This window comes from Pseudorca crassidens, chromosome 3 (genome assembly GCF_039906515.1).
Source record: "Pseudorca crassidens isolate mPseCra1 chromosome 3, mPseCra1.hap1, whole genome shotgun sequence".
NCBI classification, from domain to species: Eukaryota; Metazoa; Chordata; class Mammalia; order Artiodactyla; family Delphinidae; genus Pseudorca; species Pseudorca crassidens.
In genome coordinates, this window is record NC_090298.1 from 76,266,658 (window position 1) to 76,288,172 (window position 21,515).

General features: G+C 36.7%; 1 protein-coding gene across 4 annotated transcripts in view; it reads left to right on the forward strand.

Moving 5' to 3' along the window:
• SLF1 (SMC5-SMC6 complex localization factor 1) overlaps positions 1-21,515 on the forward strand; it is a 71,160-nt gene that overhangs the window by 44,835 nt on the left and 4,810 nt on the right. For all 4 annotated transcript variants that reach the window (XM_067731236.1, XM_067731235.1, XM_067731237.1 and 1 more), the window contains 4 exons: positions 11,393-11,540; positions 17,929-18,074; positions 19,035-19,198; positions 19,984-20,117. In XM_067731236.1, the coding sequence (XP_067587337.1) occupies positions 11,393-11,540; positions 17,929-18,074; positions 19,035-19,198; positions 19,984-20,117 (592 nt within the window). The remainder of the gene's footprint in view (positions 1-11,392; positions 11,541-17,928; positions 18,075-19,034; positions 19,199-19,983; positions 20,118-21,515) is intronic.

Genomic DNA, 21,515 nt, shown 5'->3' on the forward strand with positions numbered 1-21,515 from the left:
GGGTATAACTAGATGTCTAAGCTAAAACTGATAAAATCCTGATTATCATCTGCCTTTTTTCTACTGTTTAGACAATAGAATCATTAAGGATAGAAAATATTTCCTCGTTAAGGAGCATTTCTTTTTTATCCATTTGATTATATAAATGAAATTGCTCTTTTATAATTGAAAACAATAATAAAACGGATGTTTTCACAGTTTTACTAAATCACCAAAGGACTGCCACAGATAAGAATCTACTTAGGGAATACTAATGTAAATAGTAACAAATTCATACATATTTAACTTGAAGATTTTTGTTCAGATTTATAAATAAATGTAACATATTTGTGAAGCAATGTACCATAAATTGTACCATCAGTTGTAATACGAGAACTGGTTTTAAACTTTGCAAATTAATATTTTATTTAACATTTGAATTGCTTAAATTCAAATAAACTGTTTTTTTATTGTGGTACTTTATGTGTTAGAATTCATTATTGTACTTAATTAAATCTTTTTGGCAGTTTCCAATTTCAAGAATTCCATGCATGTTCCCAGACATCATTTTCTGTACTGTAAAGCATTTGTATCTTGATTTGCTTAGTTGAAGCATTCAATTTAAGTCATTAGCTAAACAGAAGTCCTCAGTTTATGCTAATATTGTTTTGTCATAATGTCAATCAGAATGTATTGCAGAGTGACACAGTGGCAATGAATTTCATTGTCATAATCTGAGAAAGCTTTGGGCTTTCCTTGGCAAAGAGCAGAGGTGGGATGTGTCAAGGTTATGGAGGAGGTACACATTTTACTAAGCTTGGTGGTTAGTTCTGCTTTTCTTTGTGGATGTCCTTAAATACTATTTAACCATAACCCTACAATTATTGGTAGAAATGGAAGCTAGTTTCTGTTGAAAGATAAGGAAATTGAGGCTAAAGAATATAAGTAACTTATTCAAAGTATCACAGCTTCTTAGGGCAAAACCTTGACTAGTGGCCAAGTCTCCACTGCAACATACTTTCTCTTACTTCACATGTCACTGTTTAAAATAGGAAGAGGCACAGTATGTACATTATGTTTGCATCTTTCTGCCAGAGGTACTAGAGGAGCAGTTTGTCATCTATTGCTGTGGGATATTGTGGAAAGCCCTAACCTGAGAGTCAGAGGCCAAGAATCAAGTTTGTTCTGCATTATATACTGGTCAATTTTTGGAAGATTGCCAAGTTTGTAAACTGAAGATTACTAGTCCTGGTAGATAATAGAGATATTGACAGAATGTCTTCTAATAGCCTTTCCCTATTAGAAGGGAGATCTAAGGTAAATATATGTCATATGTGCAAATCATATCTATCTTTCATTTCTTTGTTAATACTTAGGGTATTTATGTTCTGTTCTTTCAGCTTTAGCAAACATTTTGGTATTCCAAGAAAGCTTTTCTCTTTTGATGTTTTTTTTTGCCATTTTCCCACTAATCCACTTCCAAAGCATATATATCCATGGTGCTAGAAATAGTAGCATTGTTACGTTACAGTGAGTACAGTCCATAGCACAGTGTCTTGTTCCTATGGTTATAGTGAGTGTCATAGTTAGGAAAGTAGTGTAGAAGGATCCAAGAACCTGATTTGAAAGTATCTTTTTATATAAAAATTTTCTATGATATATATGTGGTATGTGGTAGGTATGTTTAGCCAATGACACACAGGTAGAATAACTTTGGCAAATTTTTTCTTACCATGGTAAAGGAACTACAGTCTTTCCTTGCAGGTACTGTAAGACGTACCTATCTCTAACTGCTTAATAACAATAATTTCAAGGTGAATTGAATAGTAAGCAATATTTTTTTTTTTATTGTCTATAGCTACTTTTCTCACTTGTTTGCTTCCTTTTAACAAATTTTCGGAATGCCCACCAAATGCCAATTATTGTAAGGCCCTAGGGATACTACGGTATCCCAGATGTAAATCCATGGTTTCCTGAAATTCCTGATCTAGTGGAGGATAAAGACAAGTCTACAGGAAACTATAATATACTGTGACAAATTATGTTATGGGAGCCAAGTCCTGGTAGGGTTTTGAACAAACCCCCATATGGGCTTGTTTTTGCTACCCAGCAAATATCTCTCTGATCCTTCACCCATTTGGAGTCAGCATACACGTGGAAAATGCAAAATCATTTCATTATTAGCTAAAACCAATTTACAAGGTAAAATTACTGTTCTAATAACACATTCCACAGCCAATCATCAAATATATTTAGACTTTCTGCTTCTTAGGATGGTCTGCTCATCAGCTCTCTTCCAATATAGATGGTATGAGATTGCCCACACTCCAAAGGCTTTATTTTTTTTTTTCCCAAGAGATATATTTTATTTTATTATTTTTTTTCATTTTAACATCTTTATTGGAGTATAATTGCTTTACAATGGTATGTTAATTTCAGCTTCACAACAAAATGAATCAGTTATATATATACATATGTTCCCATATCTCTTCCCGCTTGCGTCTCCCTCCCTCCCACCCTCCCTATCCCATCCCTCCAGGCAGTCACAACGCACCGAGCTGATCTCCCTGTGCTATGTGGCTGCTTCCCACTAGCTATCTACCTTACTTTTGGTAGTGTATATGTGTCCATGCCTCTTTCTCGCTTTGTCACCGTTTACCTTTCCCCCTCGCCATAGCCGCAAGTCCATTCTCTAGTAAGTCTGTGTCTTTATTCCTGTTTCACCCCTAGGTTTTTCATGACATTTTTTTTTCTTAAATTCCATATATATGTGTTAGCATACGGTATTTGTCTCTCTCTTTCTGACTTACTTCACTCTGTATGACAGACTCTAGGTCTATCCACCTCATTACAAATAGCTCAATTTCGTTTCTTTTTATGGCTGAGTAATATTCCATTGTATATATGTGCCACATCTTCTTTATCCATTCATCCGATGATGGACACTTAGGTTGTTTCCATCTCCTGGCTATTGTAAATAGAGCTGCAATGAACATTTTGGTACATGACTCTTTTTGAATTATGGTTTTCTCAGGGTATATGCCCAGTAGTGGGATTGCTGGGTCATATGGTAGTTCTATTTGTAGTTTTTCAAGGAACCTCCATACTGTTCTCCACAGTGGCTGTATCAATTTACATTCCCACCAACAGTGTAAGAGGGTTCCCTTTTCTCCACACCCTCTCCAGCATTTATTGTTTCTAGATTTTTTGATGATGGCCATTCTGACTGGTGTGAGATGATATCTCATTGTAGTTTTGATTTGCATTTCTCTAATGATTAGTGATGTTGAGCATTCTTTCATGTGTTTGTTGGCACTCTGTATATCTTCTTTGGAGAAATGTCTATTTAGGTCTTCTGCCCATTTTGGGATTGGGTTGTTTGTTTTTTTGTTATTAAGCTGCATGAGCTGCTTATAAATTTTGGAGATTAATCCTTTGTCAGCTGCTTCATTTGCAAATATTTTCTCCCATTCTGAGGGTTGTCTTTTGGTCTTCTTTATGGTTTCCTTTGCTGCGCAAAAGCATTTAAGTTTCATTAGGTCCCATTTGTTTACTTCTGTTTTTATTTCCATTTCTCTAGGAGGTGGGTCTAAAAGGACCTTGCTGTGATTTACGTCATAGACTGTCCTGCCTATGTTTTCCTCTAAGAGTTTGATAGTTTCTGGCCTTACATTTAGGTCTTTAATCCATTTTGAGCTTATTTTTGTGTATGGTGTTAGGGAGTGATCTAATCTCATACTTTTACATGTAGCTGTCCAGTTTTCCCAGCACCACTTATTGAATAGGCTGTCCTTTCTCCACGGTACATTCCTGCCTCCTTTGTCAAAGATAAGGTGACCATATGTGCGTGAGTTTATCTCTGGGCTTTCTATCCTGTTCCATTGATCTATATTTCTGTTTTTGTGCCAGAACCATACTGTCTTGATTACTGTAGCTTTGTAGTATAGTCTGAAGTCAGGGAGTCTGATTCCTCCAGCTCCTTTTTTCATTCTCAAGATTGCTTTGGCTATTCGGGGTCTTTTGTGTTTCCATACAAATTGTGAAATTTTTTGTTCTAGTTCTGTGAAAAATGCCAGTGGTAGTTTGATAGGGATTACATTGAATCTGTAGATTGCTTTGGGTAGTAGAGTCATTTTCACAATGTTGATTCTTCCAATCCAAGAACATGGTATATCTCTCCATCTATTTGTATCATCTTTAATTTCTTTCATCAGTGTCTTATAATTTTCTGCATACAGGTCTTTTGTCTCCTTAGGTAGGTTTATTCCTAGATATTTTGTTCTTTTTGTTGCAATAGTAAATGGGAGTGTTTTCTTGATTTCACTTTCAGATTTTTCATCCTTAGTGTATAGGAATGCCAGAGATTTCTGTGCATTAATTTTGTATCCTGCTACTTTACCAAATTCATTGATTAGCTCTAGTAGTTTTCTGGTAGCATCTTTAGGATTCTCTATGTATAGGATCATGTCATCTGCAAACAGTGACAGCTTTACTTCTTCTTTTCCAATTTGGATTCCTTTTATTTCCTTTTCTTCTCTGATTGCTGTGGCTAAAACTTCCAAAACTATGTTGAATAAGAGTGGTGAGAGTGGACAACCTTGTCTTGTTCCCGATCTTAGAGGAAATGGTTTCAGTTTTTTACCATTGAGAATGATGTTGGCTGTGGGTTTGTCATATATGGCCTTTATTATGTTGAGGAAAGTTCCCTCTATGCCTACTTTCTGCAGGGTTTTTATCATAAATGGGTGTTGAATTTTGTCAAAAGCTTTCTCTGCATCTATTGAGATGATCATGTGGTTTTTCTCCTTCAATTTGTTAATATGGTGTATCACGTTGATTGATTTGCATATATTGAAGAATCCTTGCATTCCTGGAATAAACCCCACTTGATCATGGTGTATGATCCGTTTAATGTGCTGTTGGATTCTGTTTGCTAGTATTTTGTTGAGGATTTTTGCATCTATGTTAATCAGCGATATTGGCCTGTAGTTTTCTTTCTTTGTGGCATCCTTGTCTGGTTTTGGTATCAGAGTGATGGTGGCCTCATAGAATGAGTTGGGGAGTGTTCCTCCCTCTGCTATATTTTGGAAGAGTCTGAGAAGGATAGGTGATAGCTATTCTCTAAATGTTTGATAGAATTCGCCTGTGAAGCCATCTGGTCCTGGGCTTTTGATTGTTGGAAGATTTTTAATCACAGTTTCAATTTCAGTGCTTGTGATTGGTCTGTTCATATTTTCTTTTTCTTCCTGATTCAGTCTTGGCAGGTTATGCCTTTCTAAGAATTTGTCCATTTCTTGCAGGTTGTCCATTTTATTGGCATAGAGTTGCTTGTAGTAATCTCTCATGATCTTTTGTATTTCTGCAGTGTCAGTTGTTACTTCTCCTTTTTCATTTCTAATTCTATTGATTTGAGTCTTTTCCCTTTTTTTCTTGATGAGTCTGGCTAATGGTTTATCAATTTTGTTTATCCTTTCAAAGAACCAGCTTTTAGTTTTATTGATCTTTGCTATCGTTTCCTTCATTTCTTTTTCATTTATTTCTGATCTGATTTTTATGATTTCTTTCCTTCTGCTAACTTTGGGGTTTTTTTGTTCTTCTTTCTCTAATTGCTTTAGGTGCAAGGTTAGGTTGTTTATTCGAGATGTTTCCTGTTTCTTAAGGTAGGATTGTATTGCTATAAACTTCCCTCTTAGAACTGCTTTTGCTGCATCCCATAGATTTTGAGTCGTCGTGTCTCCATTGTCATTTGTTTCTAGATATTTTTTGATTTTCTCTTTGATTTCTTCAGTGATCACTTCGTTATTAAGTAGTATATTGTTTAGCCTCCACGTGTTTGTATTTTTTACAGATCTTTTCCTGTAATTGATATCGAGTCTCATAGCATTGTGGTCGGAAAAGATACTTGATACAATTTCAATTTTCTTAAATTTACCAAGGCTTGATTTGTGACCCAAGATATGATCTATCCTGGAGAATGTTCCATGAGCACTTGAGAAGAAAGTGTCTTCTGTTGTTTTTTGATGGAATGTCCTATAAATATCAATTAAGTCCATCTCGTTTAATGTATCATTTAAAGCTTGTGTTTCCTTATTTATTTTCATTTTGGATGATCTGTCCATTGGTGAAAGTGGGGTGTTAAAGTTCCCTACTATGAATGTGTTACTGTCGATTTCCCCTTTTATGGCTGTCAGTATTTGCCTTATGTATTGAGGTGCTCCTATGTTGGGTGCATAAATATTTACAATTGTTATATCTTCTGCTTGGATCGATCCCTTGATCATTATGTAGTGTCCTTCTTTGGCTCTTCTAATAGTCTTTGTTTTAAAGTCTATTTTGTCTGATATGAGAATTGCTACTCCAGCTTTCTTTTGGTTTCCATTTGCATGAAATATCTTCTTCCATCCCCTTACTTTCAGTCTGTATGTGTCTCTAGGTCTGAAGTGGGTCTCTTGTAGACAGCAAATATATGCGTCTTGTTCTTGTATCCATGCAGCCAATCTGTGTCTTTTGGTGGGAGCATTTAGTCCATTTACATTTAAGGTAATTATCGATATGTGTGTTCCCATTCCCATTTTCTTAATTGTTTTGGGTTCGTATTGTAGATCTTTTCCTTCTTTTGTGTTTCTTGCCTAGAGAAGTTCCTTTAGCAGTTGTTGTAGAGCTGGTTTGGTGGTGCTGAACTCTCTCAGCTTTTGCTTGTCTGTAAAGGTTTTAATTTCTCCATCAAATCTGAATGAGATCCTTGCTGGGTAGAGTAATCTTGGTTGCAGGTTTTTCTCTTTCAACACTTTCAATATGTCCTGCCAGTCCCTTCTGGCTTGCAGAGTTTCTGCTGAAAGATCAGCTGTTAACCTCATGGGGATTCCCTTGTGTGTTATTTGTTGTTTTTCCCTTGCTGCTTTTAATGTTTTCTTTGTATTTAATTTTTGACAGTTTGATTAATATGTGTCTTGGCGTATTTCTCCTTGGATTTATCCTGTATGGGACTCTCTGTGCTTCCTGGACTGATTAACTATTTCCTTTCCCATATTAGGGAAGTTTTCAACTATAATCTCTTCAAATATTTTCTCAGTCCCTTTCTTTTTCTCTTCTTCTTCTGGAACCCCTATAATTCGAATGTTGGTGCGTTTAATGTTGTCCCAGAGGTCTCTGAGACTGTCCTCAGTTCTTTTCATTCTTTTTTCTTTATTCTGCTCTGCAGTAGTTATTTCCACTATTTTATCTTCCAGGTCACTTATCCGTTCTTCTCCCTCAGTTATTCTGCTATTGATCCCATCTAGAGTGTTTTTCATTTCATTTATTGTGTTGTTCATCATTGTTTGTTTCATCTTTAGTTCTTCTAGGTCCTTGTTAACTGATTCTTGCATTTTGTCTATCCTATTTCCAAGATTTTGGATCATCTTTACTATCATTATTCTGAATTCTTTTTCAGGTAGACTGCCTATTTCCTCTTCATTTGTTAGGTCTGGTGGGTTTTTATCTTGCTCCTTCATCTGCTGTGTGTTTTTCTGTGTTTTCATTTTGCTTATCTTACTGTGTTTGGGGTCTCCTTTTTTGCAGGCTGAAGGTTCATAGTTCCTGTTGTTTTTGGTGTCTCTCCCCAGTGGCTAAGGTTGGTTCAGTGGGTTGTGTAGGCTTCCTGGTGGAGGGTACTAGTGCCTGTGTTCTGGTGGATGAGGCTGGATCTTGTCTTTCTGGTGGGCAGGTCCACGTCTGGTGGTGTGTTTTGGGGTGTCTATAGACTTATTATGATTTTGGGCAGCCTCTCTGCTAATGGGTGGGGTTGTGTTCCTGTCTTGCTAGTTGTTTGGCATAGGATGTCCAGCACTGTAGCTTGCTGGTCGTTGAGTGAAGCTGGGTGCTGGCATTGAGATGGAGATCTCTGGGAGATTTTCGCTGTTTGATATTATGTGCATCTGGGAGGCCTCTTGTGGACCAGTGTCCTGAAGTTGGCTCTCCCACCTCCGAGGCACAGCACTGACTCCTGGCTGCAGCACCAAGAGCCTTTCATCCACAGGGCTCCTTAATTTGGGACGATTTGTTGTCTATTCATGTATTCCACAGATGCAGGGTACATCAAGTTGATTGTGGAGCTTTAATCCGCTGCTTCTGAGGCTGCTGGGAGAGATTTCCCTTTCTCTTCTTTGTTCTCACAGCTCCCAGGGGCTCAGCTTTGGATTTGGCCCCGCCTGTGCGTGTAGGTCGCTGGAGGGAGTCTGTTCTTAGCTCAGACAGGACGGGGTTAAAGGAGCCGCTGATTCAGAGGCTCTGGCTCACTCAGGCCGGCAGGGAGGGAGGGGCACAGAGTGCGGGGCGGGCCTGCGGTGGCATAGGCCGGCATGAGGTTGCACCAGCTTGAGGCGCGCCGTGCGTTTTCTCGGGGGAGTTGTCCCTGGATCCCGGGACCCTGGCAGTGGCGGGCTGCACAGGCTCCCCCGAAGGGGGTGTGGATAGTGACCTGTGTTCGCACACAGGCTTCGTGGTGGCGGCAGCAGCAGCCTTAGCATCTCATGCCCGTCTCTGGGGTCCGCGCTTTTAGCCGCGGCTCGCGCCAGTCTCTGGAGCTCCTTTAAGCAGCACTCTTAATCCCCTCTCCTCGTGCACCAGGAAACAAAGAGGGAAGAAAATGTCTCTTGCCTCTTCGGCAGGTCCAGACTTTTCCCCGGACTCCCTCCCGGCTAGCCGCGGTGCACTAACGCCCTGCAGGCTGTGTTCATGCCGCCAACCCCAGTCCTCTCCCGGCGCTCCGACAGAAGCCGGAGCCTCAGCTCCCAGCCCCGCCCACCCTGGCGGGTGAGCAGACAAGCCTCTCGGCTGGTGAGTGCCGGTCGGCCCGATCCTCTGCGCTGGAATCTCTCTGCTTTGCCCTCCGCACCCCTGTTACTGTGCTCTCCTCCGCGGCTCCCAAGCTCCCCCACTCCGCCACCCGAAGTCTCTGCCCACGAAGGGGCTTCCTAGTGTGTGGACACTTTTCCTCCTTCACAGCTCTCTCCCGCTGGTGCAGGACCCGTCCCTATCCTTTTGTCTCTGTTTAGTTTTTTCTTTTGCCCTAACCAGGTACGTGGGGGGGTTCCTTGCCTTTTGGGAGGTCTGAGGTCTTCTGCCAGCGTTCAGTAGGTGTTCCGTAGGAGTTGTTCCACGCGTAGATGTATTTCTGGTGTATCTGTGGGGAGGAAGGTGATCTCCGCGTCTTACTCTTCCACCATCTTCCCGGAAGTCGTAAGCAATATTGATACTCATTTGTGGTGTCAGGTACACATGTACATATATTTGCATCAGGAAAGAGAGAGAGTCTTACCTGGTTGGTTTTATGTTATTTTTACTTGATAGAGTGCTAGATTGTTGTTTATATGAGGCTTAGCTCTATGTGCTAACCTCATCTTCCCTATCCAGAGTCTTAGGACCAGGGAGCTGAAGTAACCCTGATTGAGATGGGGGAATACTTTGAGAAATCAAAATGTAGTAGTCTCTTGCTTTCTTCCTGAGAAGTGTCATTGCTGATATTCAGATATACATTATGTTGGAAGGAACATTCTGTGGCATGGATATTGACATGATCATTTGCTAGTTTAAACAGAGATTTTCATTGTCCTGTTCTATGTTCTCTTGATAAGTTGAACCATGAGAGGTAAAATCGCTCAGAGTGATCATCCACATTTTGGCTTTGCAAAGAATGGAGTTGGCTTCCTGCAAAGTTTGTTGAAGACTGGCTAAGACCCATACTTAAAGGAGTTATTTCTGGTCAGCTGCAAGGCTTGACACCTGTCAGGGTCCAAGGGAGGTGTGGGTATTTCCCCAGCCTGCTGATATGGCCTGTCCTGCTGCTCACTTCCCATGGCACACAACTACAACTGCAAGGCTTAAACTCAGCCCTCTGATCACCGGAGAAGGGGTCCTGCTGATGCCCACTCACGAATCCTGACCTGACAGGATCAGGCTGTGGTCAAGGTTCCATATCTTGGCCCCTGATCGTATCAGAAGGGCAGTGCTTCGCTAATCATGCAGCTTAAAATCCCCTTCGTCCCATTCTTCAGAGTCTCTCTCCCACATTCTGATATCCAGCCTTGCCAGAATACCATCTGCTACCCAACAGTGTGGTAGGGCAAAAGGGGACCTAGGCACCTGCTGAAGATCCTGTCTCTGTGGGTTTTCACTCAATAAACAGTTTCAGCAGGCCTGATGTATGTGCTGCTTGACCATTTGTCCTTGTTTGTGCAACAACCCAAAAACAGCACTTCAGTTCTGAAACCATTTAATAGCTTCTTGCGCTAGGAATGATGCCTTAATGAAATGCTGTACATACCTGTAAGAACCTTGTCTGCTGAGGGCAGAAGAAATAAATCCTATAGTCACTGAGGGTTCAAAGTGCTGGAGATTTCTCTGTCAGTAATCTCATATCAGGTATAGTATGGGGCAGAACATAGCAGTTATCTATTTAGATATAACATTTATTAAAACCCTTTCACATGGCTTCTCCCCAACTGTTAATTTAGTGATTTTTTTCACACATCCAACACGCCTAGACAACAAATACCAAAAATACAGGAATTTCAACTAGTTTTAATGTCATTGTGGAAAAGTGTTTATGTTTAAATCAAAGGTGTTTAAAAATATTATTTTCACACCTCTTCATCTTCATAGTTTATGGATTAGAAAGATATTTTTAAACACAGTGTGAAGCATGCTTATTGTAATAAGGTTTGTGTGCCTTGCTGTATTTCTTACAGTAGTTTAATATCGTTAATATATAAATGATGATATAAAAGAATATGTATACTTTTAAAACTGATATCTATATCTCTAAGTTAGGTAATGGTATATGATATAATTTAATAATTAAAATTTGATGAGCCGATTTTTTTTATTTTTTACAACAAAGTACAGTCTTGCTTGTTAAAGCTTGTATGCATTGTGTTTTTCAAGTCTTTTTCTGGCGAATGCCATTTAGGGAAATGTAAAGGTTAATTTTGTACATAAACAGTAGGAGTGGCTAAATCTCTTTTTTTGTAGTCATATATTCTTGTTAACAGAAATCCACAGAAGCCAAGTACTTCCTCATTGTTTTAATGGAATTATTGCCTGACTAAAGCACTTGACACCACTGGATAAAGTTATCTTAAAAGATTGTTACAAGCTATCCATATATAAGTCCTGGAAAATTTGTTTTATTAACTGTTTTGTCATACAGATACAGATTTAGATGTAGATATAGATCAGGGGAGGAAGGAGGGAAGGAAGGAGATGGAGAGAATGGAAAGAGGGAATTAGTTTGCTAGGTTTCTTAAGAATACCTTTTGGCATTAGCATACCCTGTTTTTTTAAATAGCTATGTTTTGCCTCAACAAGTATTCAAAATAATAGAAATAATACATTTCAGTATGTTTTAGTGATATTTTTCCAATCTCAATGTTAGGTCTTCAAACATGAACTAGCTTACTTATTGACTGGAATTCTTGGAGCAGCAATAGATTATTGGATTGTCCTTGGTCTTAAGATGGGTAGAAACGTGATGCGACACATGTCTGATGACTTAGGAAGTTACGTTTCCCTTTCATGTGATGGTAAGTGTGTCTATGTTACATGAGCCTTCTTCCCCACACATACCATTTATTATTCAAAAATAGTATTTTGATGCTTTCATAAAAATTTAATATAGCATGGAAAATAGTGCATGGAAATAACTTATTATATATTTATATATAATGTTATTAATGTTTTCCTTAATCCTACAATAAAATATTAAAATTAAGCCGTTCTGTGAAAGTAAATATTTAGACAAATTTAAAACCAGTTTATTCTCTTTTCATTGAAGAGATAGATTTGCTTTTTAATGTTTGGTGTTTTAGAATCTCACATGGTAGAAACTATTTTCAGTACCTTTAATACTTCTAATTGTTCACCTAGAAAGCATTATCTGTCTGTAATGTTGTCTGCGCCCTATGAACAGTTTCCAGGTCTCTTCCTGCATAAATACTTAACAGTATTAAAAAATGAAAATCTTTGGATCAGAATACTTACTATGTTATAAAGCCACTTGGATTAACTTGAGCTATATCACTGGCTAAAACATTTTCCCCATGTACCTGTTGCTGTGTAATTTTTCTTATTATAACAAAAAGCTGCCATATTTCTTTTCCATTGAGTCTGACGATCTAACAAATTAGCATGGATGAAGCAAATAAAAGTAATACATATGTATAATTTTCTCACTCTTCCTCCTCCCCGCATTATCTAATTTTAAAGTTTCCTCTAAAGTAATAGGAATATTACTTAAGCAATATGATGACAGAACTCATCTTCACATGCTTACCTTATGAAAGGTTCTACCTAACTCTTTTGGGTCTCCAGGCTTCTATAAGATTTTATGTGTACATTCTTTTTTATTAATATAGTTGATGTACAATATTATGTTTCAGGTGTACTACATGATTTGACATTTTCATACATTAGGAAATGATCACCACCATACGTCTAGTAACCATCTGTCCACATACAAAGTTATTACAGTGTTATTAACGTTTATGTTCATTCTTACACTTCAAAGCCAGTTTAGGGCCCTATGAACCATTTCCTTCTTCCCTCCCTTCTTTTCTTTCCTTCCTTTCTAAATTTCTAAAATGAACATATTTTAAAGTAAGTGAACTTCTGTGCCTCTCAAATATAAAAGATGATTTTTATATACTTAAAACTATTTTAGACTGCTAAGTAAGTATTCTGTTTTGTTACACATGTGTTTCGTTGCATCTTGGTTTTATATAAAAGAAAAAGTTCTTGAATATGCTGTCAATCACTTTAATACTTTGAAGAGAGATTCTAGAATAGAAATCCAGGCTCTAACTGGGTTCAGGATTTATTCGATGATGCCCTCTGCAAAGAGAGGTCTCTTTTTATACTACTGAAGTTAGAAGATTTTTATCTAAAGCATTTTATCTTCTTTTTTTCCTCTTTCTTTTTCATTGAGCTGAGGGGTGATTACTGTTCCTTTTGTGAAGTAGCTGTCCTTTGTTGCATGACTTTTTAACATTTCTTAGCTCAAATTCAATCTTCCTTCAGAACCCTTTCTTTTCATTTCTTTCCCACCATTCCTACTAGATCTTTTTTTTTTTTTCTTTTTTTCCATTTTAGAAACAGCAGAATTCTGGCATTATTTGCTAGCATGGGAACTAAACATTCAGCTAAAAGGATTCCCTGTTTTCATTCCATAATGAAACTTCTTTGAGTTTGGGGACCCCAGGATAGAATTAGCAGTGCCTTTACAGACTATCAGTGTATTTATATGTGTTGTTTCCAGTGTGTATTGGTTACCTCTAGGGAAATATAACTTATCTTAGCCAAATGCATGAAATAATGAGCCTTGTGATAACAAGGTTCTACTACATGTTATGCATCAGCTTTAATGCTTTCTTTGCTCATAATCGAATGTCCCTTCACTTTAAAGCAAGGCATTGTTATCCACTGTTACTCCCAGTTTCCACAAGTTTAAACTCAACAAATTTGAGCCTGTGACTGACTTAAGCTGACTGACTTTAATGTTACCATTGTAATCCTGTCGACAGACTGATTACTTTGCTCTCAATATGTTTGATCACTAATATTTAAAACTACAAGAGATTTAAACTATATCCCCATTTGAACTGTGTGTTTAAGCCTTTCCTTTCTCTTCTCAAGGTACCACACAATTGGTTTCTTAGACTTCCAATTAAACCATAGATAGGCAGTTTTAAAAATTCAACATACATATCTAAAAATGGTTCAAATTAATCTTCCTAAATTTTTGTTAGTACATCTTGATTTTTAGCCTTTGTCAAGAGATAGAAATCAAGTGAATAGTTTATCCTTAAGAGAGCAGTAGCTTTTCTACAGCTAATATGCAAAGTTAAACTGTATAATACAGAGCTTGTAGAATAATACACTCATCCCTACAAGTGAACCAGGTGTTCTAATAATGTCCTTTTGGTCAATATTTTGCTCTTTTGATAGAGAACCATTTCTTTTTCTCTGTAGGTACTCCGTAGTTTGTATGTTTGTTTGTTTGACCATGTCTTTGTATTATTCTTCAGCTCAGTTAAACTATTATTTGCTTTTCCTAAGTCATTAGTAAAGATTTTATAATTTGGCTGTTATATAGCTTCCAGTTGAAGATACTGGTCCATCTTTCTCATTTATGACAAACGATGTTTTGTTTTTTTTCTAGTCCAAAAGTATAAAATACATACTATGGTACTACTCAGATTCAGATCTATTGAATTAATTTTAGTTTAGTAAAATTGTTGTTAGTTGTTAATTGTTTTGTAGAAAATTATGGCAGAAGATATTTCAGTAGATAAGTAAAATTCTTTCTTCTTTCCATCAGAGCCCATGTCCAGCAGTCCCACATAGATGCCATTCTCTCTTGTTCCGAAACACTTTGAACAGAAAGAGTTTCCTTATATCCCTTTCTATATTTTAGCATCAAGATCTGAAATTTCTTTTTTGTGCCTAATTGAAATTCCTGATGTATTGGCTTAAACTAGGGTTGACAAACTGTTTTTGATAAAATATAAGATAGTAAATATTTTTGGCTTTTCAGCTCTACCATCTCTGTCCCAACCACTCAACTCTACTCTTAAGAAAGCAGTGATACACAGTACATAAATCAACATGGCTGTGTTCCAGTAAAACTTTCTTCATAAAAATAGGCAGCAAGACATAGTTTGTCAATCCTTAACTTCAGTTTATTTCTTCTCCTGTTTTCACTGGGAAGAAAACATGTCATCAGAAGTTACTATAATATTTTTCACATCTTTAGAGAACTTTAATAAAGCTTCCTTTGCCTTTCTCAGGCTACGTCATTATCTTTTCCTGAGAGTTTTTCCAAACCTTTATTGGCTTTTTTTTTTTACTCTCTATTTTAATCCCTCTCCATGCTTCAGACCTTTTCCAAAAATATACATTTTTATAATTTGACTAATCATCTCAATCAAAATGTTTCTGTTGCCTGCATTTGTTCAACAGATTTTTATTGGCATTCTACCAGGCATTGAGGTAAACACTTCATATACAGTGGAAGAGGGAAACAAAATATGATCCTTGCCTTTTTGGAGCTTTCGGTGGGAGAGGCAGACTGTAATTAAGTTAATGTAAATACATCATTTTAAAGTGCTAAGTGCTCCAAATAAGAAAAACTAGGTGTTGAGCTGGATAAACTTATTTTATGTAGAGTGGTCATGGAGAGCAAAACCTGAAGGATAAGTAGGAGTTTGGCAGAGTCAGGGAAGTGTATTCCATTCAGAAGACACAACATTTACTAAAACTCAGAGATAGGAAAGAGTTGGGCCTGTTTGAAATCTTTTGATGCCTGGCTGATGACAAGCAGAAGGGAGAAGAGTGGCCACAGTAAAGCCAAAAAAGTAATAGAGGAGCTTGAGTAGGAACTTCCAAGCCCTATTTAGGGGTTAGAAACCATTTTTCAAAGGGAGTGGCATGATCTAAGTAACTTTTTTAAAGATCATCCTGGCTTGGCTCTCCAGTTATTGCTATCTGCCAGTCATTCATTCATTTATCTATTAAGTACTAAATGTTTATTCTGTGCAAGCTACTAACCTACTAGCTGTGAGGGCAATAAAAATGATCCTGCCGTTGAAGGTCTTAAAGTCCAGGGGTTAAGTTTCTTTCTTTTTTTTTTTTTTTTTTGTTTAACTTTTTATTTTATGTTGGAGTCCAGTTGAGTAACAATGTTGTATTAGTTTCAGGTGTACAGCAAAGTGATTCAGTTTTACATGTACATGTATCTATTCTTTTTCAAATTCTTTTCCCATTTAGGTTGTTACCTAATATTGAGCATAGTTCCCTGTGCTATACACTAGGTTCTTGCTGGTTATCCATTTTAAATAGAGCAGTGTGTACATGTCAGTCAGGGGTTAAGTTTCTTACGTTCTCTTGTTCATCTCTTATTGATCATTCCCTTCAAGTGTGTGTTACCTGGTCATATGTGGATCCATTATAGTTTGTATTTGCTATTTCTTTAAAGCTACCAAATGTTATTTCTAGGTGAATAACTCCATTTAGAAGTTCCACTGTGGGATCGTTGCTTTTGAACTGTACCGTACAAGTTATTTCTGCTTTGCTTTTGCCTCTGCTTAGAGTTGATACGTAAGATCAGTTGGTTGTAGTAAAGTCTGTGATGATAGATGTGCTTTTTTTTAATGTGTATAACTAGAGATTTAATATTGGAAAGATCTTTTGCTGCTCATCCTTCAGTTCATTGCTTGCATAGTTTCAGATAATACTAGCAGCCTAGTAGGTTGTAAGTAGTCCGTTGTAACAAAAAGTTGTAAATAACTCCTTTCTTGTTTCCAGTTCTTATAAATTATATCTCTGAGGCCATATTTGGACAGGATTGTTTGAATTCAGCAACCATATGTCTGTGTGGGGCTAGGTGGATCTATTTAACATCTGACTGGAGCCATTTGCCCATATGGCAGTCTGCCACAAGCAAGAACCTCAGATCTCTTTAGTCCAGGCAGTTTCTTTCTGAGCCTGGCCACTGTTTATGTTTGGGGCCAGATAATTCTTTATTGTGAGGGGCTGTCCTGTGAACTGTGAATTGTAGGACAGTTGGTAGCATGCCTGGCCTTTGCCTACTACGTTGCCAGTATATTTCTCTCCCCAGTTGTGACAACCACAAATTGCCAAATGTTCCCAGGGGCAAAATTCCTCCTTAAACTGTTGTTCTTCTCCACACCCCACCCCCATCCCACCCCAACTCTCCTTCCCTCATTGAAAGTCAGGCAAGGACTGCAAGGACACCAGAGGCCCTAGCCTTTCGGGAAGGCATCTGAGAAGGACAGGATTTCACTGGATGTCTGCGAAGTCTGCTCAGCCAAGGGAAGTCAGCTCCTGAGTAGAGACTTCAAATTTTAAGCTTTATATTGCTATTAAGTTTATTATTCTGTCCAATTTTTAAAATGTATATTGACCTGTTATGTTATTTTGCTAACTTTATTGACTTTTTCTAATTCTTTATTCTTCCATTATTTGTAGTTAATTTTAATCTGCCTTATTGTATATCAACTTTTTTCATCCTGTTTTGCTTAATTTTAGCTTTTTTAGTATCCTATTGATTGATTATTCTTTACCATTCCAGTGTATTATCCATGCTATTACTTAAGCAGAGAGTATTAATAGAGAATTCATAACATTAAATTTACAAGGGAAATAGTCACTTCAGTCCTTTATCACTTTCAATTCATGTATATATTTATGTATTTCCATATTATTGGAGAACTTGAGGATTTTAGAATGAAGAGATTTGAGACTCTTGGTGTTTTTGTTGTTTGTTTGTTTTGTCATTTAAAATTATACTCCTCTCCCGCACTTGGTATAGTACAGTGGGTGCAGACTTCTAAGGAAATTCTTATGCATTCTCTTGTCTTACCTTATCCCTCTTCTTTACCTTTCCTCCTTCTCTGCAGTGATAGGATTCATGGATGTTGTCGGGGGAAAAATGTCTTCCTATCAGCTCAAGACTAATCAGTGCAAATTAAATACATGTGTGCCCATTTAAAAACCAAGTACCAGTTTTCCAAAGACACAGCCCTATTGTGGGAAGAGATCTTTAACATTAATTGGAAAGTGTAGTGATAAAAGTCCATGTCTGTCTATCTATTCATATATCATCTATCCATTCATGTATGTATATATACGTATATATAAAATTTCAAGCCTTTTATTTAAAATAATAAAAAGTAGTGATTGTTTCAAATGTGAGAACATATGCCATAAGAATTTCTCTTGAAGGGCAAGGAATAGGAATATTATCTATTTTTTGTGGTTTAAAATTATGTGGGTGAATCTTACTGGTATAGGAATCATCATCTGAATGAATAAAGTCCATGAAAGAAATTGTCTGTAGAAAGAAATTTTATAAGGTGTAGCAATAACTATATTTACTTCTCTTGTTTTCTACAGACTTTTCTTCACAGGAATTAGAGATTTTTATTTGTTCCTTTTCCTCTTCCTGGCTTCAAATGTTTGTTGCAGAGGCAGTCTTTAAAAAGTTGTGTTTACAGAGTTCCATTAGTATTTCTTCTGAGCCACTCTCTCTTCAGAAAATGGTAAGCACCACTCTATTTTAGTTCTTTTAATTTTTAAGAAGTAAGTTTATAAATTCTATTTTTAAATATTCTTAGTTATTCTAATAATTGGACAGAGCATATTAATCATAAATCTTTCAAACATATAAGCAGGTCGTTTTCTTCCTCAAAATGGAATAATTCGTGAATAGAAATTTTAATTACTTGAGAGTAATGAAGAATTGGTAACAGAAAAATTATACAGGAATCTTTATATCACTTGCCACAGTATGTAAGATTATTATTTTGGAAAGACCTTGATCCAGAAACATTCTACATAGTATTTAATGGTATTTAAAAAGCAAAATTTGCAAATGATGCCAAAGGTTATTCCAGTTATCCTATGTATATACACATATAAACTTGATTTGATCCAAGGTTTTCCAGTTTTATCTTGGCTATCTTTAGCTATTATTGATATCTAATATCTCCATCAGTTTCTTCAACAAATGAGAAATATGCTTGTTAATAATTGGTCAGATTGGGCAAATACTGTTTGCAACAATCCTTGTCTTCAGTGACTTTTGCGCTCCTCATTCTGTTTATTCCAGACTTCTTTTCTGTTGAAGGAAGACATTACCAAAATGGAAATGACAAAATACCAGTTGTACTTAAACCATAAATACTAAAAATAGGCTAATTATAACAAGTTGGGCATAAGACTCATCAAAAGAACTTTCCTAAATGAGTGTCAAATTTGAATTCAAAAAAACAATTATTTTGAAGAAGTCATTTTTCTTGTGTATGTCATATTGACTTAATGACATGGAACTAGCAGCTTTCTTAATATTTTAGCATGTTCATATGAGATAGGGTGGCAACCATAGTGATGAAACCAAGAAATTATAACTAAATTTAATGGTGAAATGAATCAAGTATTTTCTTTTTACTGTTTCCAGGTTTTTGTAGTTGAGAAAACAATATAATATTATTTTGCAACAGGTATATTCCTATTTGCCAGCTTTGGGGAAAACTGGTGTGCATGGGACTGGAAAGATGCAGATACCAAAGAAAATAGGACAGCGGCCTTGCTTTGAATCTCAGAGGGCTTTAATTATGCTGAATGGTGCTAAACAGAAACAAGTGGAAGGGCTGCCAGAGTTACCGTAAGTGATGCTTATATACCAGCTATGCTTTGTTTTCGAGTACAGCTCTTCTTCTTAGGCATTTCTTGAACTGTATCTTTATCTGAGATGTTGTCTGAATTATACTGATAGCAGAAAACTCAGTTTTATACCTATAAATGCACATGATCAACATTTTCACTTTCTTTAATTCAAGGTACACACTTTCTATTAAGTCTTTTTCAAAAGAAATAAAACTCTTCATCAAATTATTGTTCCACACAATTTTTGCCTTGTGATTTTTAAAGTACTACTTGTATATAATATAGATGGGATTTCAGAATGCATCGCCATGTGAGATACTCTGAGTTGTTACAATAGCTTTCCCCAAATGAGAAACCTCCTCTAAAAGTATGCTATATAAAATTCAGAAAACCTGAAATCTTTTTAGGAAGAAGAGGATAGGATTAGAATATGAACATAAGAATAGGGAGTAGGGGCCTGCATTTTGATCTTAGCAGTTTGCTTTAGTCTCTCTGCCAAATATGGTTTACTTGGTCTCGTCTGCTTTACTGGACATTCAATATTCATAAACTTTTTGGTGGGCTGTTGGGGGGTGCAAGGGTAATAAAATGAAAATTAATGCATAAAATTTGTTTCTGTACAGTTGAAATAAATATAAAAATAGAAAGCAGTAAAGATTTGAATGAATAAGGGGGTTTAAATTAAAAGAAGGCTAGATTTTTTTTTTTTTAACTCACCATATAATTTGTGCTTCTACGCCTTGGTGAAAAACAAGCTTTCATTATGTCTTACTTTCTTTTCAGAGAGCTGAATCTTGCTAAATGTTCCTCATCATTAAAAAGATTGAAAAAGAAGTCAGAAGGAGAATTGTCGTGTTCCAAGGAGAATTGCCCCTCTTTGGTTACAAAGATAAATTTTCACAAGACTAATTTAAAAGGTATTCCAAGTATCTAAATTAATTTATGCTAGGAACTTTTCGCGGTTATAGTCAGTATTTGCAAGTTTTACACACTGGCCCTGATGAATGCTTGAACTTAAATATTGGACTAGGTCCAGGAAATACCTTCCTGGAGAGCATATTATTTTTGTGAACTGGCATTTATACCAAAAAAAAAAAAAAAGTGTTTAATACCTGGTGTAATAGAGTATTCCTCCCTTCTTTTCTCCACCTGCCTTTTCAAATATTAAACACTGTGTAACTCATGTTGAGCTCATTCCGGACTTGCCTGCCTTACTTTTCTATTCCACCTCAACCTGTGCTGCTTAGGATCAGTGTCTTGTGATTTGAAAGTATAATTCAGTCTTCATCTCTTTCAGTCCTAGACGTTTTGTGAACAAAGAATGAGAAGTAGGCTATGTTACATAGCTGTGTTAAGCATATGGACTCTTTTCTTCCAGGCATTGAGCCCAGACTATGAAATGTGCTTGGCTTTTGGTTCTAACTATACTGGAACCTAAGTACCTAAAGGGATGGAGTAACAAGAATAGCGTTGTAATAATTCACTCCGGCACTTCTTTTACTTAGGTACCCCTTAACTCAAAATTATAAATTACTACCAAGAGTCTGTATCTGGCCAAAGTAAATTGCCAAGTCTCTTGTTTATGAGCTATATCGTGTTTTTAATACAAATATTATCATTATGGCACCAAGCTTTCATCATCTTTCAACATGAGACGAGTTCATAATAGCATATCACAAATTCAAAATAACTGCCCGTTTGGCTCAAAATATGAAAAATGTATTAAATGTGAACTCAGATATTAACGTCACAAAACTGTGTCCTTTTTCTTTGTTTATTGTGTCAGAAAGTAAAATGAATATGAATGGCTTTAAGCTGAACAGCAGAAGGAACTGGAGGGAGGAAGAGAATTGAGAAATAGTAGAGAAAAACTTCGAAAGCTTTTCAATGCTTGTTAAAGAAATGTTTTGGTAGAAGTTACAGAGATAATCTGTAAAACTGAACACTGGAAAAATGTGCTACTTAGTATTTTATAGCAAGAAAGTTTGATTCAATATGTATTTCATTTGTTTTCAAAGCAGTTATTATGTTTTTTTAAATTCCCCTTACATCAAATTATCACTTATATCTTATTAATCTTGCTTACAGCAGAGAGGGGTGTAGTCAATTTTAGGCAGCAGGCACTAACTGCACCCCTCCTAGAAAAGACTTTGCCATTCTATTTGTCATTCTTGTTCAGCTTTAAATGGTACTAGGGATTTTTTTCGTGTGTGTGCATGTGCGTGTGCGTGTGTGTGTGTTTATATTAAGATTCCCCCATTTCTCCTTCTCTGTGCTGCTGTAGCCAAGCCAGACAGCCTATTGAGAAGCAGCAA